Below are 18999 nucleotides of genomic sequence, written 5' to 3'. Positions count from 1 at the left end.
CAGTTCATGCACAACTCTGTTAAGGTCATCTTCTTACTGATATATCTCCACATGGAGTACCCCTTCCATCACTCACTCAGATCTTAGTATACACCAGATCTGTCTTCTCATATAACATCAAATCATGAATTATTATTGTCATATCTGGCATTTAACAAAATCAATAGCTGCCCAGGGCATTCTGAACCTCTGCTATCTGTGCCTAAGTGCAAATTGTAGAGTGAAAGAAAGGATAACGATATGATTTTATCATTGCTGTCATACCATGTGAGTATGGTAATCCTCTGTCCCTATTTTTCCCTTCCTCTGACTGATATTTTTTCCCAGGGTTTCTCACTGTATTATCTAAGTTTGGAGGCGACATTTAGCTTGTTTACTTAAAGGACTTTGTAAAAGAGTTAAACATCTTCTCACATTCATCAAATTAGTTGCAAACCATAGTTTTTAAAAATACTGTCAAAAGATACTTATTTGCTATAAAATCCAGTAATAGCTGTATCTTGAAATGGCATCTGGCATTCTATTACTGACTCTACAATAGTTTTATCTTTTCATTGCCCATCCACGTTTTTATAATCAGGCAAGGATGCAAGATATGAAATTTATTACTCATTTCACATACTGTAATTAATCATTATTTTGTATAAAAACTAAACTTGGAAAAATAAAGTGCCAGTTTTCTAATGCGTCTTCATGCATGGAAAAAGTGTAGTGGAGTGAACAGATAAGACAATAAAAAGTCATGTAAGCTTTGTCAAATGACTTGAACATCATATTGAGAAATTATTGTTGTACATACAGACAAATGTTATTTGAACAGACAAAAGATAATTTAAAGGACTGAATAACTAACATATGTAATGGAACAATAGGATGGGAAGCATCTTTTGTTAGTTATTATTAAACTTATTAAATAAATATTACATCCAGCATAATACTGGATAATAACATGAGAGTAAGAAAAATCTAAATGGAGCAAAATAATGAAATAATATCTGACTACACCTATGCAATGCTCAATATTGCCTAATTAACTTTATATTAGATAATACAACTATTTTTTAAAAAAATCCTTTTTAAAATTTTTATCTATGCTTGGAATATTATGCAGTTTTTGCTCAAAATTACAAATGTCAGCTTTAAACAAATGTTTTTGCTGTTGTTTTAAAAATGAAGCAATATTCCTACATATGAAAAAGTATTTGCTTGTATAATTAATTTAAGGTAAAATACATTTATCAGCAAGTTATCATGACAATGGTTAGTCTTGTTTCTGTACAGTAGCTGATACATATTGCAAAAGATTTATTTTCTGTATCAAACTTTTATTGTATATTTATATTAATGTGTAAAAATATTAATAGCATTCATTATGCAACAACAAAACTAATACATTCTTTAATTATAATTCACTAGTTAAAATTTAGAAAAAATGTAAATTAAAATGTTTCAAAAGCAAAAAATGTAAAGTAATTACCTATTACAATTATTAGACTTATTTTGAATTAAGTAGTTGGTATTATAAACTCAAAATGATTCATAAGGTATACAGCTAGTCCTTGGCTTACAACCATTGCTTTAGTGACCATTCAAAGTTACAACAGTGCTTGGAAATTGGAAATTGGAAAATAGAAAAAGGGTGATTAAAACATTGGTTTTTGTAAAGTTGTAAACAGATTAATAGACCACACGGATTTGAAACAGAATTTTGAAATTAATTAAAAGATTCCTTCCTGTGGATTATTTAAATTTCTATAAACTATATGTATGTTTTGAAACAAAAAAACATTCCTGTGGGAAAATATTGAATGGGGAGAAAGCATGATAAGAAGGAACTTTGAAAGTTAGACACTACTAAAGGAAACAAAAAAGAATTATAGAACCAGTTATAATTAATTATGAAGGAGAATAGTCCCTCTAATACAGAATGAAGCAAAATATTCTACTTTCAATGTATTTGGGAATGCTGTATTCAGAAGTTACGTTTGAGTCTATTTAATATCACAAAAATGAATTTAAAAAGGGTGATAGAAGAGGACAAGAATGAGATTGTGGTGGGTTTGAATGTGGAATTGACACATTTTAATTGACACATTTTAAGAATGATATGAAAAAGACATAATTGAATTTCTCCTCTTTTGATCTCATAATTGGTACAAACTTAGTTAACGTTGTGCTTCATTTAAAAAGGAAGATAGCATTTGGAATGAGATAGTGGTCGAAGTCTATGTTTGTAGTAAAGAACAAAGTAGTTAATGTAGTCCACAAAAAACCCCACCCTTTAGTATGTTACTTTGAAGTGATAGCTAATCATTCCATAATATGTTTGTTCTAATTTCAGTACATTATGGATATAGGAAAATCTATGAGTTGGGATGTAATTACTGTGAGGAACTTTTCTTTCTTCACAGGAACTTTGAAGTTAGCGTATCATTGTGCATAAAAATTCCCATGGAGACATTTGTTTCATCTTGTTAAGAGTGATGAAAAATTATTTGTGAGCGGTCTTGCTTAGATCTGCATTACAGAACTACAAGTCAATCATTTTGTCTAATTCAAATATTTCTACAGTTCTGCTGATGTTATTTTTTTAATAAAGCATTGCTTTATATCAGAATTTTCTTTCCAAGCAGTGTAGGATCAGGCATGATACGTCTACAGTAAATTTGCATCTTGTCTTTCCCTAGTTGAATGATACTGGCTATATTGAGCATGTTCAAACAATATACAACACATGAATGAACTCTTACCATGTCTGAAGTATTTAACAGCAAAAAAATATGCCAGATAACATGAATTGTTGAGGCCAGCTACACTTTGCCAATTTCCTTCCTTTTGGAAGCAACATTTAATTAATTCACTGAAAAGTTCTTTCAACAGATGTTTTATTTCATTGGAATTCTGATTTAAACAACTCCCTATTCAAATTCAAGCAGCCATGCATTCTCCTCCTTCTTTTCAATATAAGAAGGAAATAGCTGCTTTCACTCATAAGTGAGAGGAAACCACTTAGAATTTATCACCAGTTCAAAGGTTCTCATTCTCTCAGAAGATTTAATTCATGTATATTGCATCTAAAGCCTTTTCTCCCAAGCAATTCAGGAACCAGATCATAAAAAGAACAAAGAATTATTCTCATCCATTAAGAATCTTTAGCTCCCTTTCAGTGCTTTTCTCTACAGTGTGTAGTTTTATTACAAGAACTACTTTTCAAAATTTTGCTGACACCTATCCATTGTGTCAAGACATCATGCTTGATAACAAAATATTGTTTTACTGTGATATATTATAAGATGTATAATATTGCAATACATTTTGGGGAGAAACCCCTGCAGTTGGTGTGGCAAAAGTTAGTACATTCCAACAACTCTATGACTCTCTGCCTAATTTTTTATTTTGACTGATAAAGTTACTTGGATGAGTAACTGTTCTGACCCAAGCCTCGTTCAAAGCAAACAAACACCAAACTGAGATAAAAGCAAAACCTTTTTAATGCTTCTCTGTGAATTCCGTTCATTCACAGTAAAAGACTGTCAAAAACTAATTGCCCCAGATAAGAACAAACCTTGCCAAGGTTGTGCCAGGCTGCCAAGAACACTAGATTAAATTGCAAGGAAATAATCAAAAAGTCTCCAAACACAAATCAGGATAGTCCGAACTTCCAAAAGATTTGAAGTGCAAGAACTTCTTTGCTTCCTGCAAAGAATCCCACCTCTGAGGGCTGGCTTTCATCCCTTAAGGGAGGGGCCATCACCTTGCAGCCTTACTCCCAAGTCGCCCATGCTGCTGCAGCTGCTCTTTCCTTCGAGCAGCCCTGCATGCTCGCACAGTGGGCACAGGCTCTTCGAGGTCCTCTGCATCACTGCTGCCAGCTTCCACAAGCTCCGAAGGCAGAACTCCACTCTCTGATAGTCCTGGCCCCGTTCCTGCATCACACGCAGGCCCCTCATCTGAGTCATCACTCTCTAAGACCTCAGCCGTCCGCACCTGCTGCTGGCGAACCACAACAGTAATGAAACATCTCAGATTAATGAACTTCGATCTATTTGCCATGATTTAACCTTTTTAGATACTTTTGGACTGGAAGATTGAATCTTCATTTACATGTTGCCAAAATTTCATAGTGAACTGAGGGAAAACATGTTGAAATTAAATTCACACAAAGATATTGTGATAAATTAAGAGATAAGGCTCTGGTGTCCAAGATTCAATCTATTTTGAATGGGATTGTACGTTCTATTGAACAGAAATTTCACACACTGGGAGTCTGCCTAGGTCACAGATGTCAAACTCGCCATGTCACGTTGCTATCACATGACATATCACAATGTTTTTTCTTCATGGAGCTGGGGTGGGCATGGCCTGTGTATGACACATCCAGCCCATGGGCTGCCAATTTGACATGCCTGACCAAGATCCTTGGCTGTCACTGGATTTTAAGATAGTATATATGATTAAGGGTGAATTTGCATAATTACTTCTCATGTGACATGAAATGAGTCAGATTTTATATATTTATCTACAACCTTTCTAGATTACCACAACATATTATGCATAGACTATCCTTGAAAACTGTTTAGAAGCTGCAATTGGTACAAGAGCAGTGGTCTGGATGTTAATCAGTGTAAGCTTTCATAGTCATATTGTTCTGAAAAATCTATGTTTGCCACTTGCCTATGAGGCAAAATTTAAAATGTTTGTAATTCCCTTTAAAACCCTGAATTGTTTAAGATTATTAAAAGGATCACATTTCTGCTATTTAACTGAGTGGCTACTGAAATGTCCAGGAAAGGCTCTTTAGAAATTAAATTTCTGTCAAAAAGAGTAGTATCTGGCCTCTAATGTTTAAGTGTTTAGAAAATCTGTAAAGATGCAACTTTTGTCATATTTTAAATTCATAAAGTAATTTAGGCACTATGTTATTGTTCATTTTAAATAGTTTTTTAACTTGTATTATTTTAAAAATATTGTTAGATATGTTTAATACTCCCCAGAATAGCAAACTGAATAAAATAAAAATAATAAAATAAAATAAAAATATATTAAAATATATTACTACTTCTGGGCTAAGCAAAATATCATTTATATTAACAATAAATGACAATATCTTTTTGTGTTGCATAGCACTAGAACTGTTAAAAGCCTGGGAGCTTAGATTAAAATAAACAAAATGAAATGTCTTCACAGATAATAAAACTGCAGAAAATCTTTATATGAATTAAAATGAAAATTAATCTAGCATGTGGTCTAAATTTTCATACAAAATTACAGGTCTAATTAAAAGTAGTCTAAGTATAGATCTGGTTTCTTCCTAGAATTAGTTGCAGTGAAATCAGAGAAAATGCACACTCTGAAGGTATATTTTAAGCACAGTGCCTATTTAGGACAGTCTGCTACATTCCGCATATTGACATTTTCCTTCTGTAATAATGAGATACAAATGACTCTCACTTTTATATTTCCCAGATATAATCAACATAAAAAAAGCTCTAGTTCCCAAACACGTACTTCATCCATTTTCATGGGAATGAAGCAAAAACCAAGAATGTTGGTATCTGCAAAATTAGAAATATAAGAGATCAAGAGAGCACCAGATGTAAAGAGAAAAATATTCTCATTTATTATTCCCCTAATAATTCTTTCTCAGTTAATGCATACACAGAGAGACTTTAATTAGACAAAAGCCTTAACTGCTTGAAGACAGGCAACTATAATATATTCCTGCAGTCTTCTTTTCTTCTGGCTAAACATACCCAATATCACCCACTGTTGCCTGGTATTTCCAACAGTAACTGGAGGTCCTTCCAAGTCCCTTCCTGTCTTAATTGCTCTTCTCTGGACAAGGTTCAATTTTTCAATTGTCTTTTCTAAAATGTGGTGGGCCCAAACTAAATGCAATATTTTAGATTTGAGAAAAGAAAATAATGTTCTTTATAGTAGCTATAAATTAAATACACACACCAGAAAATTCTCAAATTGTTATTCTTTCCAATTGGTACAAGGAGATAAAAATTAGAAATGTGAAGGCTCTTCTTTCTTTCAGTATACTCTTTCTATGAAATGTATACCACAAACGCATGAATAAAACAAGTAAATGGATTTGCTTGTATTCTCCTGTAGCTCTGTGGCTGTTTGCTCAACCCCTGTGCAATCTCTTTGCATTACAAATATATTTAGACAACTGATGGACCGATCCAGAAAGTCAATAGCCTAAGTACAAAGAAGATTTTAGCTATAAAAATATCTTACGATTTTAATGCCACTTTATTTGATTGTTAAAGCACACAATTGTTCTTTTCTTGTCTATGATATACCTGAGTCTTCCTTTTCCAATGTCCAAAAACTATTCCATACTAGGCTCAAGTTCAAATTATAAGTACGGAAGAAGCATATTGTAAAGAAACATCATTACGCAGATATTTGGCTGCAAAAAGAACCTCAAATATAAAATTTTGAACATGACTGGAGTTTTCTACATAAAAAGCAGTTAAGACTATCCTTTACATCAAAGTACAATATTACTGGCAAACCATTCAAATAATTGTTAATAGAAATTTAAACCATCATGTGTTAAGAAACATGTAAGAGCTTAAAATTGATTTAAAAAAAATAAAAAAATTGTATAGGTAGATTGTTTTCATAACAATACCTTTAATTATGTTTTTCTACACTTTTGTGGATTATGATTAAAATGCTGAACTATTTAATTGTTTGTGTATGGTTGAAAAAAAAGTAGATTTAACAACATGATAAATAATTCCAAATTTAAATTACATATACACTGATTCAATTTAGGTAACTGGGTTGTGAAAATTTGTGGGTGAAGCCATTCAAAAAAAGAACAAAAAGTGTGCATGATAAATACAGATCATTTGGCTGGAAGGGATCTTTAGGGCAGTAATCCTCGTATCATCTCAGACAAATGGCTGATCAACCTCTTCTTAAAAATCTCCATGATGGAAAATCCATGGCCCCAGGAGCTAGATGTTCCACTGCTTAATAGCAATTATGTCAGGAAATTCCTCCTTATTTCAGATGGGAGTCACCCTCTGTCAACCTTCTACCTATTCTTGTTCTACCCTAGGTAGCTAAGATAGATCTATTTACTAAAGTAAATGCTGCACTAATAGGGCTTATGGAGTTCAGACATTACTTAACAAGTTACACATGGACTCAGAATCCATTTCATATTTTTGATGATGTTTTTCTTTGATTGTGACTTGGCTGAAAAACTCTTTGGATTAGTCTGAGCTGAAGCTGGCAGCACTGTCAAATTCTCTCTGCTGTAGCAGATGGCACAGAAACTTGGTCAAGAGGTGGGAAACGATTTGAAATGTGAAAGCTACACGGGCTGCACTCCACAAGCACAAGGACATCATAATCTACAGTAGATAGATAGATAAATTTATTGTCATTGTACTCAGAAACCTGAGAACAACGAAATAAGGTGCTCTTCCACAACATACAACTGAACAACACCAAAAGACATATACAAATAACAATGTAAAACAAATTAAAACAAATAACAGTTAAAAACTGTACAACCAGGATATATATATATGTTAAAACCACCAGATTCATAACTCTGCATTTAACCTGATCATAGCACTTGGGTAAAAGCTATGTTTAAATCTACTTCTCCTGGCTTTCAGCACTCTATATCGTCTTCCTGATGGTAGGATCTCAAACAACGAGTGGCCTGGATGCGAAGGGTCTCTCAAGATCTTTTGTATCTTCCTTCTACATCCCATGTTATACAAATCCTCCAATGAGGGAAGAGGACATCCGCTGATCTTTTGTGCCCTTTTTATCACTCTTTGGAGTGCCCTTTTCTCCGCCTCTGTACAACTCCTAAACCACACACAGAGGCGGTCATCATCTTTCAAGAATACACAATTCTCTTCACATAACTGTCCAGCTGCAACTTAGGTTTTGTTGCCATTATTTTTAATGCTCCCCAACCTACAGCCACTGATCCCAATATTTACATATTTGAAAATGAATTGCCATGAATAACTTTCCCAAACTTCTGTAGCAATTTGACATTCTTGACTTTTGTGTAGAAAAAGGAGGCTTTACCTGTCTGCATCCACTGTCACATCATGAATTCCTCTTTGAATGACATCTCGAGAGGCAGCTATGTCAGGAATTCGATTCAAACTTCTTGTGTATAGATTGAGCCCTCCATCAGTCATGTAACTAAAAATAATACATATAAAAATGAATTAGTAGGAAAGGCTACCACTTATAGACATGTTTGTTATGCTATACAGCACAATTATTATTGATATGTATTACAGGTAATATTTTTGTTGCTTGCAGTTTATACTCTAAGGCGGGGTCTCCAAACTTAGCAACTTTAAGACTTGTGGACTTCAACTTCCAGAATTCTCCAGCCAGCTGGCTGGAGAATTCTGGGAGTTGAAGTCCACAAGTCTTAAAGTTGCCAAGTTTGGAGACCTCTGCTCTAAGGATATGTTATCTTGATCAGAGTGAACCTTGTTAAATCAAATGATAAAATAATATCTGTATAATTAATATATCTTATTGATTTAAATATGCTAATCACAGTTACTTTCCCTGTGTCATATCTTAACAGCAATATGCATGTTATTTCAGTTTGTCTGTCTGTCTGTCTGTCTGTCTGTCTGTCTGAATCAGAATAAAGCTGGAAGTGACCTTGGAGATCTTCTAGCCAAACCTCCTGCTCATACAGGAGGCCCTAATACCATTTTAGATAGTTGGTTGTCCAGTCTTTTCTTAAAACCCTCCAGTGATGAAACACCTACAATTTCTGATGGCAAGCTGTTCTACTGGTTAATTGTCCTCACGGTTAGAAAGTTTCTCCTCAATTCCAAGTTGTTTCTCTTCTTGAGTAGTTTCCATTCATTGTTTTTTGTTTTGCCTTCTAGTACTTTGGAAAATCAGTTGACCCACTCTTCCTTGTGGCAGCTTCTCATACTGGAATACTGTTATCATTTCCTCCTAGTCCTTCTTTTCTCTAGACTAGCCATATTCAACTCCTGCAACCATTCTTCATATTTTTTTTTATCTCCAGTACCTTAATCATCTTAGTTGCTCTGCTTGAATTGTGGTGACCAAAATTGGATGCCACATTCCAGGTGTGGTCTTACTAAGGATTTATAAAGCGGTACAAATAATTCACATAATTTTGATTCTATGCCTTTGTTTATACAACCAAGGGGTTTATTAGCTTTTATGGCTGCTGCCACACACTGCTGGGTCGTGTTTAAGGGATCGTCCACTAGGATTTCAGGGTCTCTCTTACAGTCACTGTTTTTGAACCAGGTTTCACCTAATCTATACTTGTACATTTGGATTTTCCTACTTAGGTGTAAAACCTTGCTTTTCTTCACATTAAATTTCATGTTGTGGGATAAGGCCCATTGTTGAAGTCTGTCCAAATCTTTTTGAATCCTAAGCTTGTTTTTTGGGGTGTTGACCATTCCTGCCAGTTTAGTGTCATCTGCAAATTGTATGAGTTCCCCTTCTATTCATTCCCCCCCCATGTGTGCTTGTGTGTGTGTGTGTGTGTGTGTGTGTGTGTGTGTGTGTGTGTGTGTTTGTATGTGTGTTATTTATCATGTGTATGCATGCAGAAATTCCCATGTTTGGCATCTTGGATTGCCAATAGTATCTCTGCCAAATACCTGGGAAAGCTGCCTCTGACAAAGTAAAAAATTACCAGCTAAAAGAATAAATATTTTTTACTATAAGCTACATTGCTTCCCTCTTCTTTATTTTCCAGCTACCCCACAAAAGGAGAAATATTTATGATTTTATACTGCATTGTCTTCCTGAATAAAATGGCCTTATTCACAAAACTGATATGTTTCAGAGGATCCATGGCAGGGGTGGGATTCTACCGGTTCGTACCTATTTGCTAGAACTAGTAGTTAACTTTCTAAGCAGTTCGGACAATTGGTTGTTAGAATAAATTTTCTCTTGTTTTTTCCTACTTTACAGGCCTAACCCTGTAAGGAAAACATTCTTTACATTCTGGTGTTGTTGCTTACAGAAACTGCCTCTCCAATAACCCTTATTACATTCTTGGCAGGACTCCTTTCTCCGGAGCTTCTCTGGAGGTTTTTTTCCCCTCCTTTGTTGGTACTTTGCTTATGTCCAGCCCAAAATTGACATATGTGTAGCCATTTCACTTGGAAACTTGACATCTTGACTTTCTTAAAGGGAAAGGGCTCTTTTAAGCTTTTTACACTGCTGTTGGAAGGAAATACTCTCCTGCTGAAGTTAGCACTTTGAAGAAATAATTGAAAAACAAAGCAGAGCTGCCGGAAAGAAGCTTTTAATAACAAGGAACCAAGATGAGCCAAGGCTTCTTGGCTAGTTAGAAAGACTGACATTCAAACATGAGTTTACATAGCCTTTCTGAGTTTTGGTCTAAAACTGGTTTTTGGTGAAGTTTAATTCCGTGCTTGGTGATGTTTAATCCTGTGTTTATTGATGGGATAATTTTCCCTATTCAGCTTTGTTTGGAAGGAAAGGGGTTAATCTCTGTTCCTGAAAAGAAACTGGCTTGAGAAATCTGGCTAGTTCCTCTTTCTATTTGTTCTGATAATTGATTTAACAAGCAACAGCTACTGTTGTGATTTAATTATTTCTATTGTGTTTGAATTTTTTTCTACCTCATGGCTTCTTTTTCTATCTGGGAGCAGGTCTTCCTTCACTGCTTTAGTGGTATCTGGCACTGTCCTTTTGGGGTGTACTTCCAAGAGGCATGATGCAAGCTTGGCACTGATTTTTTTACTGCCTTTCTGGGGGGCATGTGACCTTTCCTTAAATCTGGGTGATTTCCTTAGGATAGCTTGTGAGGTGAGTGAGACCAGCTGGTAACCTAAGTGGTGTAAATGGATCTAAGGATTGCTTTTCCTGGGTGTGCTCTTTCTGGGGAGCTTAAATGACCTCTCTGCTAAAGGGTTTCTTTAAAGGGCTGCTGATAGTTATCATTGCATTTTAGCTATTTTAATTCCTCAAGGTGCTCTGGCACCCTGCCTGATTTGTAACTCTGGCTTGCAGGTATTTTTAATCTAATGATTGGTATTTACGTCAGCTTTTTGCAAGCAAAGAAGCATTTTGTATTTTTGTACAGGTAATCCTTGACTTACAACAGTTCATTTAGTCACCATTCAAAATTACAATGGCACTGAAAAAAATGACTTATGACTGTTTTCCACACTTATGACTGTTGCAGTATCCCCACGGTCACAAGAGTCCAGATGAGGAGAAGCGCCTCTCGATGTGAGTGATGTTGAGTTGCCCATGCCCAGCCAGTCACATGACCACCAAGCCAAATCTACCCAGTCACATGACTACCAAGCCACGCCCACCAACTAAGTCATGTCTACAGAACTTATTGTTAAAAAACCTGAATCCCACCCTTGATCCATGGACATGTTATCATACATCCTGCAAGGGTAGGAGAGGATAGAATTATGGCTCCAGTATGTATCTCTTTCTACCTACTGTGGTCAGGACATATAATACAGTATATTCCTAGTGAATTCCCCATAGCTTGATATTATCTGTATAGTCACAATGGCACAATGTGTAGGATTAGCTAAGACTCTAATCGGATGCCAATATAACCTTCTTACATTGTAACCACAGAGAAAATAGTCATGGTTTTTTAGCCCATGTCTTATTTACTTTTCAATCTTTTTAGCTTCTGTTTCATCTGTGATCAGTTCAAAATCTAGACATTACTGAAAAGCAAACTGGAAATAAACCAGGACATTAGATATAAACCATGTGTATTTCACGTACCATACATTTGCAATCAGTAAACAAAGAATAAATGGCAGTTTCAAACATTGGTTTACCAGCCTAAGGTAAGCTACTGTTCATTCACTTTGTTACACTAGATCAATAAAAAGCTCAATTTTGCTTAGTGCATTTCTTAGACATTTCAGAGGAACTCTTATGTGCTAGGAACATATTTTGAAGCAACTGTACACCTAATACAAATTCTAGGAAGAATCTGCAGTTTCTGGGATACCAGACTGTTTTGTAAGATGCAATATATTTGGCATTTGGTGAGGTTGGGTAAATCTATTGGAGCTTACATTTTAATAGAATTAAAAATTAGAAAAAGAAGGTGAAAATTATATTTAAGAGTTCAGGGTACTTTAGTCTCAGGTGAGTAAAAATTTTAGTTGAGAGGCTACATATAGGAAACAGAGTACTCTCTCATATTAATTCTTAATTATTCCTGGATGATTGTCCTCAAGGTTTAAAGTAATTAAAGTGGGAATGAAAGAGATAAGGTTTGGCATGCTTGGGTGAAGCATGTATTTTAGTGCTTATTAGCCTTTTTTCTTATTTAATATAAAATGGAAACAGTACTTTAAAAATATTCTAGCTAAGAACACTACCATTTTGATCATTTTCATTCAAGAAAGGCAACCTAATTTATTTTCTCTTTTGATAAACCAGTTAATACTTTTTTACATTTTTAGTCAAGAATTACTAGCAGTAAAATATTCAACAAAAATCAGCAATCAACCTTCTTATTCAAGCTGTCACTTTTTTTTTTAACATTTTCAATATATTTTTGCTTTTAATGCCAAAAAATATACTGACTTCAGGCTAGTGAGATCAGTGATTTTCCTCCCTTTTTAGCCTGAACCTTAGGAATACAGGGATAATACCAGACAGTATCTACTACTCCACTTTGTGATACATGTCCTGATAAATGGTGGAATATAAATCTAAAATTAAATATTTGTCTAGATTTCAACAAACCAATAAACTTAATAAACTCCTTCTTTTCTCAAACTTCTACAGTATTCTTAAAATAAGGTATGGCTTATTTTCAGGCTTACCTTTGAGAACAAGGTTTACTTAAATTAATTACTAGAGGCTGTGATTGTACAAGGGCTGAACATTTTTGGGAACATTACCCTTAGTAGTGCAGTGAAGGCATCCACATACATAAGCCACACTTTGCAAACAGTCAAATTGTTGCATTTTTTACAAATATTTGTGCAATAAAAGTTAACACCCACCAGGAATTCAAAGCACATCTAGATGAAAATTCATACAAAAATTTTCACATCTGAGTACATGTATTTGTATCTCCTCCTGTGTCAACACTCAACATCTTCAGAAGCCAGTGCATGCCCAGTGATGTGGAACTTCCCTGTACTTGCCTCCACTACCTATTTAACCCTTTCATAAATGTTGACCATACTAAATGCCAAAACAGAGCTTGGAATCAATGAACAATTACAAATATAACTCAGTTCTCAGCTGGTCTACTTAGAAATAAAATTTGCATAACTCAGTTGGATCTAAGTAGAGTTTACAATGTTTAGATTTCAGCTTTGAATCAACCCTGACTATATAGGGCATTTTTAATGTGAAATTCTTGGGATTGCTCAAAACCCTTTCTGCTAAATCCTGGAGATTCCTAGACTTGTTCAAAGATTTCTGAAGACTTCAAGCAATTCTCTGGAAGCTGATTGCCCCTATCTGAACTATTACATAGTTTGGGTATGGGGGTACAATTACATAGTTTGGGTATGGGTACAAAAAGTACATGGTACCTGCTTAGAATTCCAAGATAAGGAAGGACATTACAGCAATATGAGATGGCAAAATTATATTCCAAGAAGTTAATAATCTATGAATTTACAGGAATCTCACTATTGAAAGCCTTTAAAAAATCATAAATGTTGATGTTTAGTCCATGACCAATTTAATTAATTTTATTATGGTTATTTAATCTCCTGGTCATGTGCAAATTAAAGGCTCACTGATCTGTTTTGCTATATCCATTTTGCTCTCCCTATCCTGATTTATAGAAATATTTGAGCCTTCGTACATAGTGGTCATGAAAAAAATACTAAACCAGCAACCAGTATTTTTATCCTATTAACATAAATGTTCTCTTTTATTTCTCTTTCAGACTAATGGTCCTCCCTATCCACAATGTGGACAGAATATAGAGAGGACCATTGGTTGAAAGAGCGGTAAAAGAGGCCATTTATGTTAACATTGAGCATTATATAAAGGCTGACTTATATTCTTCTCTGTCAACAGAGAGGAATATAAGACAGCATCTATCTCTTGTCTACAACAAAGTCCTTTCAGCAGTACCAAGAAAATTCTACTGCCATTTGCACTTTGATATAGATGACCCTCAGGGCACAGATAAACACCCATGTGGCATCAAGAGATCTCAGGGAGAATGCTAATGACCAGAGAAATATGATCTTTCAAAATAATCCCCCGCCATTCTATCAGAACCAATCCTTTGATCCCTCCCATCATTCTGCATGAATTGATGATGCTTCTTTATTTTCCTCAAGGAAAATAAAGCAGTCCAGTTGGCTTTTGAAGAACCACTTTTTATTCAACTATGACCTGGATGACATAATCTCCATAGAAACTTACTTTCATGTTTCTCCTATCACACCCGACTCTCACTCTCATATAAAAAATAGGTAGAAGCATGCTCTTATAGTAAGAGCAATATTTATCCCTCTTAATGAAACTTATATTACCAATTTGCTATAGATATTCACACCTCTTAGAATCTTTTTTCCATATTTGGTAAACAGTTTATCAAATATCACAAATTTACCTCCTTGCTCTAATTTTAGCTTCCAGTGAGTCACTCCAATTTCTCAGTCGAAACAACTGTCCTGATTTTGGATATCTTAATTTTTAAAATAATATTCCTCATATATCAAATTAACATTCAGCACAAATCATTTGTGTTTTGCAGGTCTTTATAAAAAAGTACCTGTACATATATTTTACCCAAACAACACATCTCTAACATTATCACATAATATGAATGTAATGCTTAATAATATATTAAGAAAATAAGAAGACATCTCTCTGATGTTGCATATTATGTCCAGTTGAATTAGACAAATCAAAATAGGTTCAGAAAAAGCAATCATAAAAGTATTGGAAATTGGTATCTAAATTATATAAAGATAGATTGAGGGTAGTATACAAGTTTAGCTTTGATAATAACAAGTCATAGGAGGGAATATGACAGAATCTTCAAATCTCTGAAAAACACTGTGGAGAAAGTGAACAAAAACAGACATGGAATCATCGATTTCATAACCAGAAAGGCAGATTATGGATGAATATTAGGAGACATTTTCTAAGAGTAAACAATTTAACAAGGAGGCTCATTTCCTTTCTGTTAGGTGTATTTCATATTCTTTATTAGACAAGTTTCTTGTGTTCTCTTCAGGATATTTATCATTCCAATTTTATGTATAATCTAAGTGATAAGCAATGTTAGAAAATATAAGCTATAAAACTTCAAGCCATTATCATTTAAGATTATAAATTCATTATAATAAAAGTCCTCAAAAAAGGCGTTTCTAAAAACTAACAAAGAGTGAGCCATGCATATTCATCTGCATCAGAAAAATTAAACATGAAAATCATGTTGTATATTTGTCTCCATAAAAGAGTCTAACAAGAAAAAAAGAGACTAGAGATAGCTATAATTTAATTAACTAATTTAATTCAGTTTGGAATTCAAATGAGACTTTAAACAGTAAAATATGTGATTAGTTAATTTATTTTCACTAATAACTTTCATTGTAAATTATTATAGTTCTAATTCAGTCAGGAACAAATCAATATATTTTTCAGATGCTTGCCTTATTCCTTTCTGTTTATGAACAGATTTGTGAATTATTATTTTTTTTAAAATCACAATTCTTTCTAATCTCATTTTTACAAAAAAAAAAGAAAAGAAAAACTTACCCACTGTTGATGTCATCAGCTCGAAGGCTCTTCCCAAGAATGTCCCCATCACTCATGTACCCTCCAACATCAACATCAGAGGAAATGTCCAGGTCACTATTTCCTTTTTCACCCATGTCAATTTGGGGGATGTTGCCAAGACGAGAGATGGCTGCACGACGAAGAGGTGTGGTGTACATGAATCGAGAAGGGTCAGTATGGATGAAGCGACTAGCACCACTGCGAGGGTACCCTCCACCCAGGGAAGGAGCATCACCTGCCTGGAGTCGAGGACTAGCTTGTCCAAGCCTCCAGGTCACTGGAGAAGATCGGCTTGGTAAACCAGGAATGCTTCGTCCATTTACTTCAGTTGTCACAGTACTGTCAAATGTTGTTTCCAGTGTGCTGTCAAGCAAAACAAAAACTGTTGAACCATGGTTTCCATATTTCTTTGCATATAGGATGAAAGGTAGACAAAGGAAAGTTTTACTTTTAAATAAACATGACTTAGGAAAAAATAGCACCTGTTTTTAAAGATGTCACTCTAAGGCTGACATTTTTCTGCAACAAGCCAATTTCCATTCTCAGATTTTCCATATTTTTAGCGATGGTGGGCTTTGAGATAAAACCATGTTAATATATAAGATTTAAATAAAATAAAATGAACCTTGTAATGGAAAAAAAAACCTGTTAAATGTTCACCAAATGACATGCAGTGACACGATGCTGGTAGAAAAGATAAAGTACTGTAAAATAAAATGAAGTTTTTCAAAATCAGGATCTTCTTTATAATATGTAATGAATCACTCATACATAGCTAAAATCAATATGTTATGTTTTCATTTCAATATGACAATGAGATTAAGTTAGAAATGTTTCCCATTCATTTCAGAAAATACATTCTAAATAAAGATAAGCTCAAGATTCTTAAAAGAATTTGGCAACTACAGTGTCACTCAGCTGTATCATTATCATTAAGAAATACTATTCCTTTGACTGACCTGCTTTCTCCATCCTTAAATAGTCTCAAGATTAAATTCAATTAAAACTGTTTACTTTAATCCAAGTGGCAAGATTCAAATTACAAAGTAACACAAAATGTCCTATCATTCAGAATAGCTTCATCCATACAGCACAATTATTATAGATTGGCATTGTTTAAATATGAGCCATACAAGTTTTTATTCAGATTTTAAAGACAATTTATATTTTGTTTTCTGCAATACTGTAGTTTTCACTTTTTGATAGATATTTATTTCTTTAGCCATATGATATATTTTAAATTGCTTAGAGATCAATTTACTTCTTGAGGCTTGGTGTACTACTATCTTCTGTTTTCTGAAAATTTTGTGGCCAGAGCCTCAAAATGAAGAGGACAAAAAGAAGAAACAAAATATTTACCAAAAGGTTAAGAACATTAACTGATCGGACTTAGAAACTTTAAAGATTCTGATTAGACAATACACAATATACTGTTTTTGCTTTATTGTTCCATGTATTCAACTGCACTAGTAAACAGTACCTGTGGCTTATTTGAGTTCCTCTAAGACTGGACATAGTTTCTTCCAAGTTCTGTCTCAGATCAGCTATATTCTTTACAGTTCTCATTCTTCTTGTTTCAGGATCTTCCCCTGCAACCAACCAACCAATCAATGAATATGAAATTACATAAAGCAAACCATACACAGTGTGTGTAAGACAATATGAACTAGAACATTTCAAGGTTACAATCAAAACCATGATGAAAATGAGTAAAAATGAGAGCAATCTTGAGTCTGAATGACCACATAATACAAATTAAAAGCCCATCTATAAACAAATTGTATATAGTGTTGAAACTAATGGCATTTGAGGACAAGGAAGGAATAAAGTAGACTTTCCTTCTTGAGTACTGCTTGTTCCTATTTTTCTCTTGTTTCCTTTCTATTTGAAAATCAGAATAAACTGTTACTGTGTTCTAAGTAGCCAGCAATCTAATCACAGTATAAACAAAGTTATACCTATGCTTTATGGTTTCATTCTGTTTTTGTTTTCATTAACCCTTCCAGAATGATTATGATTTCACAGTGAATGCCTAAATGTATCATCATCAACAGCATAAGTTATTTCTAAATTACAACAACATATTTCTTTATTATATGTTTTATATATCCTGCTCTAATCTACTCATCATTTCAAATAGAAGCAAGTCTTATTTCATGAATCTCTGTTGCTTCCTGAGTAAAAAGTAGAACTTCACTAAAACTCTAAGTTTGCAATATATTGATGAAATAGTGCATACGGTGACCTCAGTGTTTTGTAGGTAGAGCCATAACCTTGAATACACCCTCACTTATTTATTCTGCTTCTCATACTTTTCTGCTTTTTTGCTCTATTGCTGGAGAAATGAAGTATTTCTAAGTACTATTAACCTATTTAAAAGTCAAGCTTTCTGTATGAAAATTATGTTGCATTTTTAAGTAAGTAAATTTAGTTCAATAAAAAAAAGCTGGGGGAAGAAAGTCAGTTGACTTTCAGTATATTGTTTAAGAACATATAGAAATGTAGCAAAGAAAAGTTTATACATTATGAAATGTTATTCCATAACATTTCTCAATATAATGCGATTTGTCCAAAGTGTCCAATTTATTTCTAATTATGTAATAGAGAATCAACTGTAATTTTATAGTAGTGAAATTGGCATAAAATGACTATAAAAATTGAAGATTTTCCTGTAATTAACACATAGATTAATAAAGTAACAGATTGCAATAAATAGGTATACACAACAATAAGAATTGTTTTGGTCTTTAGATCAAAGGAAAAACATTTTACTAGAAATAGTATGAGAATATATGCTATTTGAGAACCAGTTACTTTGAACACTTCCTTTCTTTCAGTCTTAGAAAAAGAAAAGAGAAAATCCCTTCCAAAAATGTTGGCAAAGAATACTGCATGGATGTGTCTATGTGATAAGTCAGGGTCATAGACACTTTATGCATATTGAGATTTGGCATATTTCAGTGTGCTAGATAGGGTCTAGGACAATTTGTCGCAGCTAACGCACTGCGGCCAATTCGCCATGGCCAACTTGCTGCAGCCAGCTCACCACAGTCAACTCACTATGGGACAATTCACGGTGGGACAAGAAGAAATGATGGAATAGAATCATTGAAAGGATGCAAAAGGAGAGACAAAATGAAATGTGAATGACAAAAATTTAAATAAATTTTTAACTATTTCAAATAATTAAATAAAATTGAA

General features: G+C 34.0%; 1 protein-coding gene across 8 annotated transcripts in view; it reads right to left on the bottom strand.

Moving 5' to 3' along the window:
* The window catches only part of NAV3 (neuron navigator 3), a 464771-nt gene that overhangs the window by 71459 nt on the left and 374313 nt on the right, over nt 1-18999 (bottom strand). For all 8 annotated transcript variants that reach the window (XM_087934496.1, XM_087934492.1, XM_087934487.1 and 5 more), the window contains 3 exons: nt 17279-17387; nt 15778-16161; nt 8080-8199 (listed from right to left, as the gene is read on the bottom strand). In XM_087934496.1, coding sequence (XP_087790622.1) covers nt 8080-8199; nt 15778-16161; nt 17279-17387 — 613 coding nt within the window. The remainder of the gene's footprint in view (nt 1-8079; nt 8200-15777; nt 16162-17278; nt 17388-18999) is intronic.

Source organism: Pseudonaja textilis, chromosome 5 (genome assembly GCF_049901715.1).
Source record: "Pseudonaja textilis isolate UNSWEBS1 chromosome 5, rPseTex1.2, whole genome shotgun sequence".
NCBI lineage: Eukaryota > Metazoa > Chordata > Lepidosauria > Squamata > Elapidae > Pseudonaja > Pseudonaja textilis.
Note: the sequence above shows the minus strand (reverse complement) of the source record. Positions and strands in the feature narration are given on the sequence as shown.